Raw genomic sequence first — 21547 nt, 5'->3', positions numbered from 1 at the left:
AGACTGGAGGAGATGGTTAGATATAGCAAACGATTTGGACTGTCATTCTATGAATCGGGGTCCGGCTCTGTGACTATTAGAGGAGAGTTTGAGTTTAGGAGGACCATCTCTGTCAGAGAGCTAGTCAATAGAGGCAGGAGAGGTACTTCATCGATGCTGGAGGCTTTTGGCAGTAGGAGGTTCGATAGAGATATTCCAGTAGGGGTCCATCATTCATGATTTGGATCCACATGCTTTTTTTGACAAAGATTCCAACAACAGAGGGTTAATACTATGCTGAAGAAGGATAAGAAGAAGAATATGTGGCGAGCTATTGGGTCATTGTTTCATTTTAGCCACATTCCAGCAAATGCAGCGAGCAATACTTATTATCGATTTGCCATTTCAGCCATACAGACTGTCGGCCCCGGTGTAGATCTTCCAGCATCCAGGGATATCTATGGTCAGTTTATTGACAGTAATAAAGAAGATTTGGAGAGATGTATCTCTTCTTATAAGAGTAAATGGTCTATATATGGACTGACGGTGATGTATGATGGTTGGATCGGTCCTACTAGACGAAGTATTATAAATTTTTTGATATATTGTGATGGAAAAATATTCTTTCACAAATCAATTGATGCTTCTGATAGGGTGCATGACATCGCATACATCCTTGGATTGATGGAGGAGGTGACCGATTTAGTTGGAGAGCAGAATGTCGTGTAGGTCATCACAGATAATAGGCTACAATATAAGGCCGTTGGTGAGTTATTGATGGAGCGGCGATCGTATATTTACTAGACATCATGTGCTGCACATTACATTGACCTCATGTTGATGGATATTGAGAAGCTTCGTAGAGTGTAGCAGGCAATGGTTACAGTCCAGTCTATTACTAAATTTATCTGCAATCATACATGGATGCTGTTATTGATGCAAAAATATACTGGGGAAGAGATCTTGAGATCGGGTGTCACACGGTTTGTTACAAACTACATAGCACTTGATAGCCTTTTGTAGAAGAAAGCAGTCTTGCATCAGATGTTTGTCAATGCCGAGTGGCAGGAGAGTAGATATGCGAGGGCTGGCACTGAGGAAAGTCATGTGGAGAACGTGGTGATCAATCAGTCATTCTGGCAATGGGCTGATAAGATAGTGAAGATTATCAAGTCATTATATGAGGTGCTTCACGCTGTAGACAGCGAGAGATACTCCCAGATAGGCTTCTTATATCACATGATCGAGAGGATAAAGAAACAGATCAGTGAGATAGATTCCAAACATGCTTGGGATTACATCAATATCATTGAGCGCCGTTGGGACTATCAGATGGGTAGGGATTTGTATTTAGTCGGTAAGCATGAATTCAAAAATCATCTGAAAATTTTTCTTTTCTTATACTAGTGTAAGTTTACTTAATCATTTGTGGAATTTATTTTCAGTTTATTATTTGAATTCGAGGTGCTAATACAGCATACTCGGGATAGATATGGATAATGAGCTTCTCATTGCTCTCCGTAATATTATATATAAGATGGTGTTCGATCTCAAAATCGCATCTATGTGTTTGCAAGAGGTACGTTAGGTCAATTAAGGCACGATCATTTAACTTAATAATATATTTGTTACTAAAATAAATATATTTTACATGGACGAAACAGTTTAGAGAGGGGACAGACAGCTTTGGAGTCTCATCGGCTGTCGTAAGCAAAAAGAAGATGAATTCAGATAAATTACGTATCAATAGTGAGGACTTTGTTGACATTACATGCCTATTAATATCATAAAATTTGATATGTAATTTTGTTAAATTTTCTGATAGCTGAATGGTGGATTCATTTTGGACAGTCTGCACCAAATTTGAAAAGTGTGGCCATCTGCATTCTTTCTCAAATGGTCTTCTCTAGTGGGTGTGAGCGCAATTAATCAACTTCCGTCCTTATCCACAGCAAACAGAGAAACCGTCTGGCACAGAAGCATTTCAACGATCTTGTTTATGTGTATTATAATTTGAGATTGAGGTTAAAATATGTCTAGGATGAAGTATAGCTGAAGCATACGGATCCGACGATAGATGATTATGCCATTGATGATGAGGATCCGATGATTGGATGGCTTGCAGGCCAGTAGCAGGAGCCGAAACTTGATGAGTCGGGATCTCCACGACTTGCCAGTGTGGTAGCTAGAGAGATCAGAGTGGATCCAGGATAGTGGACAGATAGAAATATTTCATATAAAGTTCCAGCTGATCAGCCACAGCTTGAGAGATCACAGGGGAGACATTCATCACGTGACTCTATGTCCGAGTCATCGAGCCAGATGTTTGAGCGAGAAATGCTGAGACGAGACCGATCATCCCAAATAGAAAGAAGACATCCATCCTCTCAGATATAGCAAAGTCAGTCACAGAGGGGCATCGAGGGAGCTCAAAAAGGCAAAAAAAAGAAACGGCAGTTGCACCATCCTCGAGAGTGCAGGAGTCAGTTGACTCAGATTCAGAGACCAGCAATAGTGAGAGTGATGATGGCAGTCATGGATCTGATGATTAGAGAAAGAGTGGAGGATACAAGATCACTATTCATGAGATACGGCCGCAGGATGGTATTCGATTCATCGGTGAGTTCTAATTTACACATGCCACATGAGATAGGGACCACGGCGGATGATCTGATAGACCCCGTGAGGAGATGATCTCATATAGGCGACGGCCTCCCAGAGGTCGTCCAGCGCATGATACAGCTGTAGATGATCTTGTATGTGGAGTAGGATCCATGGATGTATCTGGATCATCCTCATATCATGAATCCTATTATTCACAGACAGCTTATGTGCATATGGATATGGTGTATTTGAGACATCGGCTTTTAGTGGCTACTATCTTATGCAGTCTGGAGCATCTTATGGATCGGATTTTGCTACTAGCATATTTGGATGGACCTCTCCACAGCCATACCATCATCCCGAGGATACCTCTTAGAGTCAGAGTTTGAGCGAGAGATCTGATGCGTTACAATCCAGAGAGCATATCTTATGGGATGAATATTCAGGGTTATAGTACTACTTGATTAGAGGGATGGACTGATGTTCTTCCGAAGTATGTGGATGATCCGGATATCTTTAAGCGATACAGACATTCGGCGATATTTTAGATTAGCAAAGATCCAGAAGTCAGCATATTATTTTTTGTAATTTGCACTTTAGATATATTTAATGCATTGTTTTAGTCTTTTAAACTTCTTTTATTTTTTTTTTGATAATAGAATTGTTATATGACATAAATAAACATTAATTTTGATATAAAGTAATTTAAAAAGTAATATTTTTTTTTGAAATCAAATTCAATTGAAAAAATAAAAAAAATTGGTGGCATACCGATGGCCTACCGACACACTGTGCAGTATGGTATGTGGTACCATATCGTACCGTACTGCATCGGAACTGGTACGAGGCTCGGTACTGGTTCTGGAAATCTTGGTTCGGGCCATACTGAACCGAACTAGTCAAGAACTGAAATGGTTCAGATGGTCGGGTTGGTTCGGCCCCCCTTGATGCTTTCTGAGGTTCCCCTCTCCCTGCCCCTTCTGATGCCCTCCAAGGTCCTCTCTCCCTCTTCCTCTCTCTAAAGCAAGTCTTAGCCTACCCTATCGCCACCCGCCTGCTCCATGACCCTTTGTCTCTGTTGGCACTATCGCTGCTGCTGCCTCCTTCGATCTCTCGCTTGTCCACCCTGCCTTTTGCGTTGCCTACCCCACCCCTCCACCTCTGCCTTCGCGGTCGAGGTGGAGACTGGTCCCAACACCTAGATAAACCCCTCTACTTGTCTCCCTCTCCCTATTGTTTCATCTCTCTCTTCCCTTCCCTCTGTCCCTCTCTCATTATCACTTCCTCTGCTTCTCCCTCTCCCCCTCCCTTTTAGTATGCCCTAGCATTGTGCGGTATGAGACCTTATCGTATCGAAATAGTTACAGGCAGGTATGGTTTTTGGTATCGGTTCAGCAAACCTTGCACCTAGGCGTTAACCCCTAACTGGTTGAGGTTGGCTGGTTTATATTTCATTAAATTATCATTTTTCTAGATGCTAGCACGAACTGCAAACCTGAGCAGATCTCGGATATGTCGAGTTGGATCCTGGTTCCTGGTCATACTTGTCCCTCATCCTCCCAAATGATCCATTGGGTCTAAGATGCATACCATTGACCCAATGCTGCTCAATCCGACCTGACCAAAGGTTGGATCTGGTTCCAAAATCATGATCCAAATGTGGAATGAGTTGGATTTGGGTCAAGTATTCCTTGGTCCAACTCGACCCATTTGCTGGCCACAATGTTTTAAAGTGAGGCCTTCTACGTTCTCTCTTTTCTTCCTTAAAATTCTTTCCATATATTCTTTTTAAATTCTTTTAAAAAAAAATGTTTATCTTCCAAACCTATGTTCCATAAGTCAAATTTCGTGCTTTCGAAAAGTAGCTTACTTTAAAATTTGAATTATGTGGAGATTTAGGTCGAATATATATATATATATCATTCTTTCATTTCCATATGGGGAGGTGGCAGTTGTGCTGGTTGATTGGTCATGTCACCTTTCACCTCATTAGGCTGAACCACTTCTGCGCATGATGAAAAGTAACCGGTAGCTGCCAAGATGAATTGATGTCCTCTTGAGATAAAATTTTAGCATATGGCTTTATCTAAAATCTGTTCAAGTGATTTCATGTCAATGAAAACCATTAGTGACCATTTTAGAACTTTAATATCGTTGAGTGGTACAAATTATCTGGGAAAACATTAATAAAATTTGAAACAATTTTCTATGTTATTTTTAACAGAGTGATTCAATAACCAATAAAAATGATATATAATTTTATAATTGCAGTATCATTCAAAACTCCCACTATTAATCTTGATCCAGGCCTAATATGAGTTGTAGTTTTAGTTTCTGACATCTCAAGCTTGTTAAATATTAATATGAAAGAAATACTAAAAATGAAGAGAGAGAAATATATCTGCAAAATTTGAAAGTCATGACTGGTTAGATCATAGGTACTCTTTTGCTAGAAATTATTTCCTTGATTATAATTAAGACATCTAAGTGGCGATGTGTCTTAATGTCTAATCACAGGTTATGAACTATCATGTAAATAAAGATAGAACTACTATGATTTTTGAATAATTAGCTTGAAATTTGAATTATCCTTATTTTTTTTATTTTAGAAAGTAATGATGATTTTATTTGACAATGAGTGAAAATTTTATCATATGTTAATTTTGGTTAATCTGTAGTTTCATTAATAACCTAAGATTGAGGAAATCCGAGCCTTTTGGTTTCACTTGTTGATCATAGTTATTGATTGAAATCTGATATATCCTTTTTCTTGGTACAAGAATGGGACATATCATTTTGCAGTGTTAAATTTCATTTGCAGGCAACCTTTTTTTTTAATATATATTTGCAGCTGTTAATTTTGTTCTTAATTTTAAATTTTATTTATGTTAAAATATTGTTATTGGATTGCAGGATTTATTATTGAAGTCAAGGTCTCGTACTATAGCAACAAGTGATGCTAAATCTGCTGATGAGAAGGACCAAAATGGGGAACAATCTTCAAGTAGAGCACGTGGATGGTTAAATTGGTTGTCCCTTGGCATGCTTGGAGCTGGTGGAACAGCTGACACCAGTTCATTTGCTGGTGTTGTTTCAGATGAAATTATCAAGGTGATATTGATTTTGTCATTGTCATGTGGCTGCTTGTTTTCGGCTCTTATTTATCTTGTCTTATGCAGGATATTTATGAGGCAACTGAGTTTCATCCGGTGGCTGCTTCTGACGGGGATCTTCCAAATAAGGATAAATGTTTTTCATCTTCCATCAAACTCAACGTTAGCCAAATTATCACTTCAATCAGCATAAAGTACTGATTCCTTTTGTGCATACCTCCAGCATTATCATTGTCCATGCTTATTATAATCTCTATTGTTACATATGTGAAATAACATGTAAATAATGTCTGTGGGAAAAATGAAAAATACTATTGCTGATCCTCAAATTTCTACTGATGTGATTTATGATGATAAAGTGTTGTGGTCTGTATTCTTTTTTTTTTTTTTTGAGGATCAAAGCACTCAATGAAATTTTCTCTTCAGTAGCTATTGCTTGAAAGTTGGTGCATATGGAGTGCTGACCTTCTATGAATTATTGGTGTAAAAATAGATTATTTCTGCTACAACATATTCAACAGAGTGGCCATTTAGCTAGCTTGATCTTATCATATTATCAATGCTAATATGATAGAACAAGAGTTATAGCATAGCTCTCAGATACTGACGGAAGTTAGGTCTTCAAAATACATTTTTAATTTTGATAAGGCAAGATTGCTTTTGAAGAAGATTAGGCACATCATGTGAAACCTTAAAAAGTTATTAGATGTTCCTCATCCTCTTGTTTCTGTAGGATAGAGAGATGCAGGACAAACTGGGAGAACTAGTTCTTATGAAATTGGTGCAGGAAAGGAAGTATGGGTTTCTGGAATTATTTGAAACTTGAGTTTAAGTGCATAAAAAAAAAATAGTGCAGAGATTCTAAGGAGACCTATAGAGTTATTTAGAAATGTGTGTCTACAAGTTTATAAAATTACTAGAGCACAAATAGTAGAGATGCTACCATCTTGTAAGGCCTATGCTTGCTAGTTAGGTTGATAAATTGTCATTTTGAACCTTGCGACCGCATCCAATGAGAAGAAGATGCAAGCACTCTCTAGTTGACTGAAATTCGAAATATGGTTTTTTAGTGGACTAAAATAGGCCTGCCATGTTGTATGGCTCAGACAGAGTGTTGGGCAATAATGAAATTAGATGAAAACAAGTTGAATATAGCAGAAATAAGAATATTAAGATGGATGCATGGTAAGAGTTGAAAAAAAAAAGAAGAAACGAATATATTTGAGTTGTATGAGTTGCACAAAGTAAGCACAAAGTGATGGAAAATCGATTGAGATGGATTATCCGAAAGAGATTTGAGGCGGCTCCAGTAAGGAGAGGTATTTTGGTTTGTATTGAAGATGGTAAGAAAAAGAGGGGAAGACTTAAAGTGACATGGATGGAAGTTGTGAGGAAAGATAGGAGAAATTTGAAATAACATTAGAGATGACCTTAAATAGGAATGCTTGTTGAATAATGATCCATAAAACTGAGCCCAAATAATAAGGAAAAGGCTAGATGGTTATGGTTATGGTAACTATAATAGGCTGTTAGTGGGCTTGAAACTTTTCCCACAAAGGAAATCCTATATTATCCTCCTAAAGCAACAAGGGCTTGCATATGAAGGATATAATTTATTTTCTAAGTACTATGTAACGCTCATCTCAGTTTTATCGTGTTTTTTCGTGGCCGTACTTAATTAACAGTCATATAGTGCAATGCTATTTTGAATGTTAATAAGAGATTGACGCTAGTGAAAACTCTTTGTTGTGTTAGAAAAAGCAAAAACTTCCATTTTAATGTCATCGTCAGTTCTTTCATGATTGTGGTTGATATTTAAGTTGGCATTTCATTTTTGACCTACCTATGACTTGTTTATTTCTCATAATTGATCAATATTCCACTGTGAATGTAATGTTTCAGGACATTTGATAGGAAGATTGCTAAAGCGATATTCAGTGGAACCAGTGTTGATTGTAAATTTTGGAAAGAATCAGCTGCCATTCTTGCATCGATAATTTCTTTAAAGATTGTTAACCCATGCAATGAGGAGATCATGCTAATGGCTAAAAAGGTTTCTTTTCTTTGTGTATATTCTTTTTATTTAATTATTTACACCTGTAAGTTGGTAATCTTTTTCGTGCAATGGCATCTTTTAATAATTCATCTATCCTGTAGGCTATTCTTTCGGAGATATCAACAGAGCATACACTGCCCTTTGTTAATGTGCAAATTAGTGTGCCACATGCCAACCAAAACTTTGCAGTTTCAATAAAGGTGCTTTAAGTTATTCTAATAATTGTCCTCTTAGTGTGAAATCTACACCTGTTATAAGTTTTATTAGCTTTTGCATTCATATTTAAATTGTGATCTGTTGACTTGTTTTATGGTTAGGCTGTGATCCAACCATTTGAAGCTACTTTTGAATCAGAATTCTTTCTGTACCTGGTGCATTTTTATCATGTTATTGCTTCGTTTGAGTTCCAGCACAATAGGGTAATATTCGGTTGAAACTTTGATCTTCTTTACTTTGTAAAATTTTATTGATATATCTATGCTGGTTAACGTCCTGTTTTCTCCAATTGTTGCAATGAAAGTCTTTTACACTGCATGCTTTCATGTCTAAAGTTTCCATTTTGGGACTACATTTTATTATAGACTAGTTTTATGTTACTTCTATCTGGAAGCTGCATGGTGTCTTCCATGCATTTGGTTTTAGGTATGCTGTCACCTTACATGTTCAGGGCCTTCAAGCACGGAGTCTTTTAGGTGTGCACACACATTCACTGTTCCCTGCAGTTTGGTGGATCTCAGATGCTTATAATATAACAATTCAGGCTTTTACCTAATGTATATTTATTTATTTCACACTGCAGTCAATTTTATTGGAGCTAAGATAGTCTTACGACTCTTTTATCATCTAATTTTTATCGTTCTTGATGATAATGTGAAAAATATGTGCAACTTCTTTTCCTATGAAACATTAATTGTCTATTATTTTTCAATTTGTGCATCATTTTTATATACATATTGATTTGAAGTTGATACACACATTTGGAGTTCGCCTACCTTTGACTACACTGCATGTCAATGCAGCAGTGGTAATCTAATTTGCATATCTATCAGCGTAGCCTTACTGTCTTTCATGTGTTTTCTCCAACAGTGGGAAGGTGAAGAGATGTTTGGATGGTTAATTGGAGGTTACTTGGAATCATTAGGTCCCACAATCCCAACATTTTTGAGATACCATAGATCAACTTTGAGGACTTTTATATTCTAGGATGTAGGAACCTTGAGATGCATGGGAGGTACCCCAAAATAGGCTCCTTATCTGCTGATCTAAGTTTGAATTGTTACTAGATGGAAACTCTGTGAGAAATAATCATGCTGAGCAAGGAAGGTGGAATCATCCCAAACCGCTCGATTTAGGGTGTACTAAACCGTATTGGCGGTGGATTGGGATGGTTTCGTCAACAAAATTGAGAAATCGGTGAGAGGGGGGGAGAGGGAGAAGGAAAGAGGAAGAGAGAGAGAGGGGGGAAGAGAGAGAGAGAAGGGGGCGGTGGTTTGGTTACTGTGCCATACCGCTGGCATAGTGCCTCTTCCAGTACCGCGGACCTTGATGCTTGGCACACATAGATAGGAGTAGGGGTGGCAACTTATTACCTGATCAGTCTACTCGACTCCCAAGTGACCCGAGATAAGTGGATTTGGGTTTAGGATAAATGGGTTGGACCGACTTAACCCATTCACTAAATGGATAGGGTTCAGGTTTAGAGTTCTGACATCTCTAACCTATTCTAACCTGTTTAATGGTTGTCTCGGGTAGACAGGGTCACAATCTAACCTGTTTAAGGTCCTGTTTAATTTGTTTAACCTGTTTAAGCCCCATTTTACTTGCCTGGCCTGATTTGAAGTGCCTATTAACTGGGTTATTTTAGAAGGGTCAGGCTACTTGGTTAATAAATAGGACAGGTTCAGTTTTGGATTTCTGACCTGTTTAATAAACAGTTTGGGTTTAGGTTGACATGAGTTCCCTTATGTCTCAACTAGATGCGAACCTGATCTCTATATAAAAGGATAACCTACAGATTCTGATGATTAATTAAATTGTTCCTTATTACTACAATAGGACACATAGCTTCTTGATAATTTGTCTAAAATTGGCCCAATGTCAAGTGAATTTTAATGTAACAATAGTTCATGCACATGTTACCATTACAAGAACAGATAACACAGACTGTCTGGAATGATATTCCAAAGTAGATTATTGTCAATGCTTTTAAAATTTCTACCTAAATTGATTGGAGCAATAACATATTTGTAAATGATTTGAACAATCATAGGTATTTTTTTCTTGGTTCATATTTGTTCTACATAAAATAGAAACCTAGTCTACTTCATTGCATGATTAGGACTTAAAGCCGGTTGTAAACGACAACCACATATTTTAGAATCAATTTTGCAACCATTTGTTTAATCTTTTTTGGGTCCATAATAAACAGAACGAAAAACATAAATATCCGAAATGCACGAAGATCAATGGAGTATTAATTGTCATATCCTTTTCTTTATGTGCATGGGTAAGGAGAGGTACAAAAGACTTTATAAATTGTTAAATATGCATGGAAGGATAGAGAAGATAACACGGCTATTATAATTTGCTACCATCTTTTCATCTTCTAGTTATCATGAAATAATATTCATCACCTCTGAAGTTGAACGGGCTTCAAAAATTGAGGTGACAATATTGTTGCCATTGGTTTGAACTTTTTTTTTTTTGTCTCAAGAAGTTGAAAGGGGCTCTCTTAACCTCCCAGCAATGCTATGCCATATTTCCTATGTTATTTGTTTTTTATAGCTAACTTTTTTGTGCCAGTTGAATATGATGCTTGGTTGTAAAAGCTTGCTACTAGATACAATATTCAGCCAAAACCTTTGAAAAGTTTTTCATAAACTATGACACAATCCAGATCAGTGATAGCTTCTGGATAAAATGGTTAAACTTTACTAATTGTTGGATGCCTATGGCATTAGCAGTGGAACCAACTCTGAAGATACCAGAAAACTAAACTACTTTCATATCATTTTTTCCAGAAAAGTAATTCCTTCTTTTGCAACTTGTTTATTAATAGTTAAAATTTTGAGAGGGGCTTGGATCCGGCAAGGGAGGGGGGGGGGGGGGGGGGGGGGGGGGGGGAGTGACTTACGTCGGTTGCACAGCGTGATCATTGACCGGCCAAGGACAGAGGGACTTTTGGTTAGGGTTTTGACATGGTGTAAGGGGTGAACGAAGCCAGCCGTGGCCCTAACAGAGGATCACAATCACAGTCCTTTGTTTCAAACCCCTTTTTTATTTTTAAATTTTGAATTGAAGTGGGCAAATGGTTTGCCGAGTTCACCAAAGGAAAGTCAGCAGATGGTTTGCTGACTTCAAGTCGAAATTTAAAAATAAAAAAGGGTTTTGAAACCAAGGACTGTGATTGTGATCCGCTTTGGTTACCTTTCTCCCCCATTCGACAGAGGATGACATTGTGGCCAGCCACCCCCCCTCTCTCTCGGTGATAGGGCCTTTTTCATCCTGAACCGAATGGGATGCTTGAGCCGTGTTGGTAACCGACTGGTCTAGTTTGGTATGCTGTGAATAGGCCGGTTCAGTATGGTTCAACAATCCATGGTCTATAGAGCATTATTTTTGGTCAATTATAGGCTTAGTTAAATCCTTGGGAGACCCCCAATATAAGAAGTATAGAGGTTCTTAGTACTACTAAAGACAGCTAAACCCCAGAAAATCCTAGCAATTGATCCATATCTCCCACACATGACCTCATTCAGAATTCCAATTTGAGAAGGAAACAAACCAACTTTAGGTTCTGCAACAAGGTATGGGGCATCTGTAATTCCCTATCGGAGCAATGACAGAAAGAAACAAAAAGGTTTATAGGGGCTAGCCAAACATAAAGTAAAACTCTTTCCTTGGTCAAGAATTACCTCTAGTTCTGGTTCATTTACTTAGGCTATGAACTAGAAATCAGCTATCAAATCTGGAGTTATGGTTTTTGTACTGGCCCTCTACATTGCTTCCCTTACATATTCTATTTTTTTATCCAACTATTTCATATACGTAAGGTTACTTTTGTTTGATATCTCGGTTTATGCTATACATCATGATGTACCTCATCCAGTGTGTATAAATATCAAATATCAATTGTTTTGGGGACTTATGCTTGGTTCAAATATGAAAAGCTTCTTTGGAAATTACTTATTTTTCATGGTGAACAATGATAGTGGAATACCTATGGTTCCAAAAATAAATTGAACTTTTCTCCACATCTCTTTAATAAAGACTGTAATCAACACAATAAACTATTGATCAATTGACAGTTGCTCTTGTTTCTACACCTATTTCTCTTTCTAGGTTCAATCCTGGATCAAATTTAGTATTCTCTATTAGGACCTTGATCTTATTGTGTCATTGTTTCTAAAACTATGTTTTTCTCATTTCTTAATGAGTTTCTTAAATTTTATTCATATATCACTTATTTCTTCCATAGCCAAATATTTTTATTTTGATTACATTGTGTGCGCATGTAGCAAGAGTATCTTGGTTGTTCATCCACTTCTTGTTTTGGTAAATAAGATCCTAACACCTTGAAATGGCCATAAATTATGCCTAGGACATGGATTGGAGTGCTGGTTTGCAATTGGGACTGTGATACATTTTGTCCCAGTGCCTATGCTTCACCAGCATTGTACTGGCAACATGTCAATACTTGGCATAAATCTATTCTAGTTCATGCCAAGCACTAGCACCAGATCATTGTGCATATGTACTGTGTCACTGTTGGGTTGGCATACCACCAGCATGCGATACTTTGACCCTTATTATAGAAACACTATTCTCAATGAATCTATTTATACATGCGTAAGTTTAGGGTTCATGTATGAGATGTATGAGATACAGAGCATATATAGACACAAATCACATGTATCTAAATTGGTTGAACATTTGGACTATAAGTTCCCATGAAATCATTGACGATGGAGTTAATACCACTCTGGCCATTGATGTGTGTTGGTATTGGTGACCTTAAGGTCATATGATGTTTGCAGAGGGGTGGGCTACAAACCATTAAATTGTTGGCCAATGCTGGTATGACTTGTCATGCAAATTTATAATAGTTTTCGTGACAAGAATTGTATAGTATGACTCTCCGACTTCATCTAGAAAGTTTCGAGACTGTTTGACATAGATGTCTTAGCTGGAAGATACCTTGATTTGAAGAATCGGATCCAAAAGATCAAGAAACTGGTCTGATTACATCTGATCCTATCAATTTCAACATTGCCGTGTTAGAACGGACGTAAGTCTCTCATCCGGTATCAGAATCGCTATTATGACCCCAATTCGGAAAGCTCTTGTCGTGCTCTACGAGCCTAATGCTTAGCTGTTACTCCCAAATTCGGAGCCTAATTTAATGTTTGACAGGTCAACGGGAGTCCGGAAGAATTCTAGACGAATTGGAAGTCGTAGATGTAGTCTTATTCTTTTTTCTATTTTATTTTATATTCATTTTGCTATTAGGTTAGGACTTTTACTTTATAAATAAGGTCTCTTTGGCCAATGTTGTAATCAATTTAGTTTATTTTGTGATTATTGAATCCAAACTCAAGAGAAGAGAGTTTCTTCATTCTTTGCCATTTTTATTTGTTTCGTGTGTCTTCTTTCTCTTTCCATCAAAACGTGGCCTAGGCTGCGTCAGTTGGTATCGGAGCCTATCAATCCTTAAGCAGAGTTCTTTCCTGCAGTCGAGATGGCGGGTGGTGGTGGTGGCCGCAAGAAGAACCAACCTGTGAATCAAGCGGTGGTAGCTCTTGAAGAAATCATGCAGTGGAAATGGGATATGATAATAGAGTGTGAAGATTTGAGGATACAGATAATGGAACTGATTGCGCGTCTCACGAAGTTGGAAATTTGGGGGGGGAGATTTGAGACGGAATCAGAAGACCATAGATCTGAGGGAGAAGATTGAGATTTTAAGAACCCCTTCCATAAGAGTACTCCTATCTGCTGGTGTGAAGGTCGTGGTGATTCGTTCGAGTGACCAACCCGCTGGTATGATACCATCAGAGTAGATCTATCTGAATATTCAGATAGTCTATAAATGGAGGTGTTTCTCGATTGGTTGGATCAGATCGAGTACATCTTCGAGTACAAGGTGTCCAATGATAAGGAGGTGAAGCTTATCACCCTTAAGTTGACGGATCGTACTTTTGCCTGGTGGCAATAGCTGAAAAAGATTAGGGAGTGTAGAGGCAAACCAAAGATCCAAGATTAGGAGAAGAAAAAGGCATTGAGATAGCAATTTTTGCCCTTCAACTATACATAGTTCCTGTACCAGCGCCTACGAAACCTCCAGCAAGGGTTTAGATCTGTGGATGAATTTATGGAGAAGTTCTACCAACCGATCGCTAGAAACGTTCTGGTGGAAAGCAAAGGAGCTGATGGTCATGAGGTATCTTGGTGGGATAAGGCTCCACTCTCTGTGGATGGTCAAAGAAGCCTACCATCGTGCTATAGTTGTTGAGCAGCTGTGATGAAGACCTGTGCCTAGACCTGATCCTTCTTTGCAGAGCAGCCACGCATCGGAGAATTAGGAGGACATGCAAGGTAACATAGTTTCTATCCCTCCTGTTCGTCATGCTGTTGATGTAAGGTCCTTTAAGCCAACCTAGCTGAGTCTTCTATGCTGCGATGCGACAACTTGTGGCAAGATTGGGCATGCATGAAGCAAGTATAAGAAGTCTGTTGGATGGTCCGGGAAGCAGTTGCTAATCGAAGAAGAAGAACTATCTGACGAGGATCAAGAGCCTATCTATGATGAAGGACGTGATGAAGAGGATGATTCCTTGCTGTTTGGAGATAAAGAAGAGGCTCTAGTTATTCGAAAGAGCCTGTTTCCTTCCAAAAAAGAGGAAGATTGGAAGCAGACCAACATCTTTCATACCTGTTGCACTATTAAAAAAGAGGTCTGCAAGATCATCATCAATGGAGGTAGCTGCGAGAACATCATATCTTAAGAGGCTGTCTTTAAGTTGAATCTGACCACTGAAAAGCATCCTCAGCCGTATAAGCTATCATGGTTCCGAAAAGGAAGCAAGGTAGTTGTCGATAGTCGTTGCTTTGTATTGTTTTCTATCTCACACAAGCACTTCGACGAAGTTTGGTGCAACGTCGTTTTCATGGATGCTTGCCATCTACTTTTAGGGAGGCTATGGCAATATGATCACAGTATCACTTATGATGGTCGTCGGAATATTTGTTCTGGAAGGACCGTCAGAAGATTACTCTGATACTGATGAAAAAAAGAGAGATCTACCTCAATTGAATCCATAGACCAGCATCAACCTTCTAACAAATTATTCTTATTTGAAGAAAGCAAAGGAGGCTTCTAACTCGAGGACGAGCTCTTTCCAGTTTGGGGAGTATGGCTATGACGTAGACGTCTTAGTTGGATGATGCCTTGATTTATAGAATCAGACTCGAAAGGTCAAGAAACTAGGTTGATTGCACCTGTCTCTATCAATTTTTGACACGACCATGCTAAAACGGACGTAACTCTCTCATCTGGTGTCAGAATCGCTATTATGATCCTAATTCAGAAAGCTTTTTTCGTACTCTACGAGTCTGGTGCTTCGCCGCCACTTCCAATTTCGGAGCTTAATTTAATTGTTTGACAGGTCAATGGGAGTCTGGAAGAATTCTAGATGAATTGAAAGTTTTAGTTGTAGTCTTATTCTTTTTCCTATTTTGTTTCAAATTTCTTTTGCTATTAGGTTAGGACTTTTATTTTATAAATAAGACCCCTTTGGCCAACGTTGTAATTATTTTAGTTTATTTCATGATTATTGAATCAAAACTCTAGAGGAGAGTTTTTTCTTCCTTTGCTGTTTTTCTTTGTTTCGTGTCTTCTTTCTCTTTCCATTGAAACGTGGCCTAGGCTACGTCACTGTTATAATTTTCTTAGGACTGTTTAATGGCCTTTGTAGATCCTACTGTTCTACATTTTTGTGCTCATAAATTTCTGCATGAAGTTTATGCATGTATTGTTGGTTTGTTGTCTTGGCTGTATATGCTATTTTCTTTTGTTGTATTCTGCTATATCTAATCCTTTTATTCTATTTATATTGACTATTGTGTTTCAAGTTGTTGGAAGATGAGTGAATATCATAATGACTTGTCAAGATCATGACTACTATGGTAAGTATGACCTCAAGGATTTCAAGATCAGATATCATGACTATTATGGTCAGAATATCATGGCTATTATGATCATAAATATCATAGCTATTATGGTAGCGATTATTATAGATTCCAAGGTCAAATTTATCCTATTATTAGGCACAATTGTTTAGCTTCCATATGTGTGTGGATACAATTATAAAGCTACCATTAGTAGCTATTCCATTTGTCTATTTAAAGAGTTGTATTCATAAAGTTAATGATGAGAAATAAAAACATTATCTTTTACGGCTCTTTTTCCACATGGTATCAGAGCTGGGCAGCCGCTGTCCAGTCTCTATCGATTTCTGTTCTGCTACTGATCATCTCCGATATGTTTTTCTATTGTAATCAGATCTCGGTTCAGCAATATTTCTTGATCTAAGATGGTGAAGATAGCGATGACGGGATCAATCAGAGACAAAGGAGACTCCTCATCCGGAGTCACAATAGAGAGGAGTAATATTGTCACTGGCACACCTCCCGAGCAGATTATTCTGCTGGATCTACTCTTCTACTTACCATTCACACAAAACTGAATGGTACAAAGTACTTGGAATGGTCGCAATCGATCAAGTTGGTCATGAAAGGTCGAGCCAAGTTTGGATATTCGATGGGTAGTGCCAAGGAGCTTGTTAAAACTGATCCCAATTTTCAGACTTGGACGACAGAGAATGCAGTGGTTATGGCATGGCTCCTCAATTCCATGGAGCCGACCATTGTGAAGACCTATCTATTTCTCTCAACGGTGAAAGAAATCTGGGATGCTGTTAAGGAGATATTCTGATCGGAAAAATTATTTTCAAATCTTCAAGTTGGGAGCCCAAGCTATAGCGATCGACACAGAAAGATGGAGATGTTACCACCTACTACAATAAGATGGTAACACTGTGGCAGGAGTTGGATATATATCGCACAGTTGAGTTAAAGGATCTCGAGAAATGTGCAAGGCACAAAAAGGGTGAAGATGCTGATAAGGTATATATGTTCTTCGCTGGTGTGAACCAGAAATTTGATGAGGCAAAGGGGAGAATCTTAAGTTGGAAGCCACTACCCTCTATTAGGGAAGTGTTCTCTGAGATCTGACTAGAAAAGAGCCGGAGGAAGGTTATGCTTCATTCATTCTTGTCTCGTGTTACTCCTGGAGCTGAAAGTTCAGCCCTTGCAACTCGAAAATCGGAGGTAGAAGGAGAAAAGAAAAAGCGGCCATGGTGTGACCATTGCAGAAAGTCGGGGCATACTCAGGAGACTTGCTGGCACTTTCATGGCAAGCCTTTTAACCAGAAGAAGAAGCCCAATGGGAGAGCTCTTTAAACCACCACTGATAATACTCAGGAGCAATCGGTCGAATCTGACTCGGCCAACTTCATGAAAGAACAACTGGAGCAACTGTATTGGTTGTTTAAATCTTCACAATTCTCCAGCACTCTTTGTTCTCTAGCCCACCAAGGTAACTCAATTGTGTCATTCAATACCTCCTTTGATTTTCAAAATCTTTGGATTATTGACTCTGGGCTAACAGATCATATACCTAGTTGCTCTCAGTTGTTTTCATCTTATAGCCCTGTGCAGGTAATAAAAAAATCAAGGTTGCTGATGGATCTTTTTCGGCATATGCTGGGAAGGGTTCGATCATGGTCTCACCTACACTGTCCCTCCATAATCTCCTTCATGTTCCCAAATTATCTTGTAATTTATTGTCCATCAGTAAGCTTACCTATGATCTGAATTATCGTGCTAATTTTTACCATTCTCACTGTGAATTTCAGGATCTGCCAACGGGGAGGACGATTGGTATTGCTAGAGAAAGAGGAGGATTTTATTTCCTTGAAGATGGATCACGATCTGGTAGACTTGTTCAGAGTACCCGTTTAGAGTCTGTTTCTTTTTTTACTGATCAGGAAATAATGTTGTGGTACTATAGATTAGACTATTCGAGTTTTTACGATTTAGAACATTTGTATCCAAATTTATTTTTCAATAAAGATCCATCTTCATTTAAATGTAAAATTTGCACTTTGGCAAAATTACATAAGGCTATTTTTCCCTCACAACCATATAGGCCAATACAATCTTTTTCATTAGTTCACAGTGACGTGTGGGGACCCTCAAGGATTCCTACAGCTTTAGAAAAAAAATGGTTTGTTTTTCATTAATGACCATACTATAATTAGTTGGGTGTACCTATGAAAGAAAAAATCTGAAGTTGCTAAAATTTTTACTCTATGGTTCATACCCAATTTAACAAAAAAATTTAGATTTTTCGGAGTGACAATGGCAGGAAATTTTTTAATTCAACTTTAGGACAATTTTTCATGGAAAAGGGTATTGTTCATCAAAGTTCTTGTACTAATACCCCACAACAAAATGAAATTGCAGAAAGAAAAAATAGACATCTTTTGGAAATTGTTAGAGCCCTTCTTTTTGCAACTAATGTTCCTAACTATCTTTGGGGTGAAGCAATTCTTACAGCCACGTATCTCATTAATCGCATGCCCTCAAAGATTTTGAATTTTAAAACTCCCTTGCATGTTTTCACAAAAATATTTCCTAACTCTTGAATATCCTCTGGTTTGTCTATTTGACTGTTTGATTGCACGGTTTATATCCATAATTATGACTAAAATCGTGGGAAACTTGATCCGAGGGCCATTAAGTGTGTATTTGTGGGATATGCACCTATCCAAAAAGGGTATAAGTGCTACGACCCCATTTCAAAATTTTTTTTTGTAATAATAGATATCTCCTTTTTGAACAAACTCCATATTTTAACTCTCATCTTCAAGGGGAGAGAGAGAAAGAAGATGTGAGACATTCTAGCATATTTGAAAATGAATTTATTTTCTCCTTTATTCCTCATCGTGTGGATGTCCTTATACTTGCATCCGAGAATGAAATTGTTGTTGAAAATGAAAATCCAAACCAGCAAAATGATGCTGAAAGTGAAAATTCTACAACAAACATTGATAAAAATTTTTCAAATATTTTAAATAATGAATAACTTGAAGGTTCACCCGTGCTCCCACCACATATTCATGATCAGAATGAAAGAGAAGTAAACATAGACAGGCGCTTTGGAAAAGTCTACTTTAGAAATGATGTTCTTGAAGGAAAGGAGTCCGAGGCTTCTTTTCATAGTCATCAGTCTGAATCGGAGCTGGATCGAGATTCTTCAGATAATTCTAATTCCAATTTTGGTTCCAATTTCAATTCTCTAATTGTACCCAATGAATTAAATCTTCCCATTGTTGTTCGTAAGGGTATTAAAACATGTACTAAGTACCCAATGTCCAAATATGTGTCCTATACTAATCTATCACCATCTTTTTCAACTTTTTCCTCTCACCTTTCTCTTGTGAGGATTCCAACAACCGTGTAGGATGCTTTGCAAATATCAGAGTGGAGGGAAGCCGTGTTAGAAGAGATGCGGGCACTTAAGAAGAACAGAACTTGGGAAGTAGTAGATCTTCCTAGAGGGAAGGAGACAGTGGGATGTAAGTGGATGTTCACTGTTAAATACAAATCTGATGGCTCTCTTGAAAGATACAAGGCGAGATTAGTGGCAAAGGGGTTTACACAAACCTATGGTATTGACTGCATGGAGACCTTTGAACCTGTGGTCAAACTAAACACTGTTAGGGTGTTGTTCTCATTAGCTGTTAACCTCAATTGGCCATTACAACAGTTGGACATTAAAAATGCATTCTTGAATGGGGATTTGGAAGAGGAAGTTTATATGGCTGTACCTCCTGGTTTTGCTACAGAGTTTGGATTCCGAGTTTGTAGACTCAAAAAGTTTTTATATAGCTTTAAACAATCTCCAAGGGCTTGGTTCGACAAATTCACTAGATCGGTGAAGAATCAGGGATATTGCCAAGCACAATCAGACCATACTATGTTCTATAAGCATGGAGAGAACAAGAAGATTATTTTTCTCATTGTGTATGTGGATGATATCATCCTAACCGGTGATGATGTTGCTGAGATAGAATGATTGAAGAGTAGCTTGGCTAAGGAGTTTGAAATCAAAGACTTGGGGCCAGTCAAATATTTTCTTGGAATGAAAGTTGCTCACTCTCAGAAGGGGTTAGTTGTGAATCAGAGGAAGTATTTTTTTGATCTCCTCAAAGAAACTGGAATGAGTGGGTGTAGACCTGTAGATACTTCCATTGACTCTAATGTCAAATTGGGGGATAGGGAAAAAGATGAGGTGGTTGACACTTTGAGATATCAGAGACTAGTGGGGAAGCTGATTTACTTATCTCACACAAGACCTGACATTACATTTGCTGTGAGTAGAGTAAGTCAATTTATGTATTCTCCTCGAAAAGCACATTTTGATGCGGTATATAGGATCTTGCAGTACTTGAAGAGTTTCCTTGGGGAGGATTTGTTTTTCCAGAAATATTCTTAGAGGAATATAGAGGCTTTTACGGATGCTGATTGGACAGGTTCTTCAACTGGCCAAAAATCCACTACTGGCTGCTGTACTTATGTTTGGGGGCATTTGGTTACTTCGAGGAGCAAGAAGCAGAATGTTGTATCTAGGAGCAGTGCTAAAGCCGAATATAGAGCCATGACAAATAGTGTTTGTGAGTTACTTTGGTTGCAGCGAATTTTAGGTGAATTATATCTTTCCATAAATTTTTCTATAAAGTTGTACTGCGATAATAAGGCTACAATTAGTATTGCCCATAATTCAGTTCAGCATGACCGCACCAAACATGTGGAGGTTGACCGGCACTTTATTAAGGAGAAGCTTGAAGCTAGAGTTATTTGCATGCCGTTTGTTTTCACTTCGCAACAAGCGGCCGACTTACTTACCAGAGGGCTGTCCTCTCATCTTTTCAATTTCCTAATTGGCAAGTTGGGCTTGACATCTATGCGCCAACTTGAGGGGGAATATTGGAAGATGTGTGAATATCATAATGAGTTGTCAAAATTATGACTACTATGGTAAGTATGACCTCAAAGATTTCAAGATAAGATATCATGGCTATTATGGTCATACATATCATGGCTATTATGGTACTGATTATTATAGATTCCAAGATCAAATTTATCTTATTGTTAGACACAATTGTTTAGCTTCTATATATGTGTGGATGCAATTATAAAGCTACCATAGTAGCTATTCCATTTTAGTCTATTTAAAGAGCTATATTCATGAAGTTGATGATCAGAAATAAAAATATTATCTTTTACAGCTCTTTTTCCACACAAGTTATCTCGGCCATTCAACTTTGCCACAAAAAATATAGGTGGCTATCTGTGTAAACTTTTCTTTCCTCTTAAATTTGCCTTTTTCTTTTCTAAAAAACTTTATCAAGGTCCAGATAAAAGCAAAAGAAAGTTGTGTAACTTTAATTTTAGATGTTTTAGGTTTCATGGTAGGAACCTCCGTAGCCTCAAGTTGCCGTATCTAGGTATTTGAAAGAAATTGAGGGTCAATAACAAGTGAAGAATTGGATAAACACCATTCTTAAAGTTTTAAAATATCACACACTAATCCAATCACACACTAATCCATGAGGCTGACCTCATACAAATTTAAGTGGCTTATTGATTAAGGAATCATGGATGAACAAGA

At 37.9% G+C, this 21547-nt stretch overlaps 1 protein-coding gene across 8 annotated transcripts in view; it reads left to right on the top strand.

The window, feature by feature from the left end:
• Positions 1-21547, top strand: part of LOC105035160 (uncharacterized) — a 129288-nt gene that overhangs the window by 40002 nt on the left and 67739 nt on the right. For 4 of the 8 annotated variants that reach the window (XM_029261861.2, XM_073249862.1, XM_073249864.1 and 1 more), the window contains 7 exons: positions 5497-5694; positions 5763-5890; positions 7599-7749; positions 7854-7952; positions 8070-8171; positions 17530-17594; positions 17727-17805. In XM_029261861.2, coding sequence (XP_029117694.1) covers positions 5497-5694; positions 5763-5890; positions 7599-7749; positions 7854-7952; positions 8070-8171; positions 17530-17594; positions 17727-17805 — 822 coding nt within the window. Of the gene's footprint in view, positions 1-5496; positions 5695-5762; positions 5891-7598; positions 7750-7853; positions 7953-8069; positions 8172-16362; positions 17408-17519; positions 17595-17726; positions 17806-21547 lie in introns of those variants that run through there. The other 4 variants (XM_019847253.3, XM_073249866.1, XM_073249865.1 and 1 more) reach the window with 4 other exon arrangements.

Source organism: Elaeis guineensis, chromosome 16, assembly GCF_000442705.2.
Source record: "Elaeis guineensis isolate ETL-2024a chromosome 16, EG11, whole genome shotgun sequence".
NCBI lineage: Eukaryota > Viridiplantae > Streptophyta > Magnoliopsida > Arecales > Arecaceae > Elaeis > Elaeis guineensis.
The sequence above is the reverse complement of the archived record's forward strand: the minus strand, read 5'-3'. Positions and strand labels throughout refer to the sequence as shown.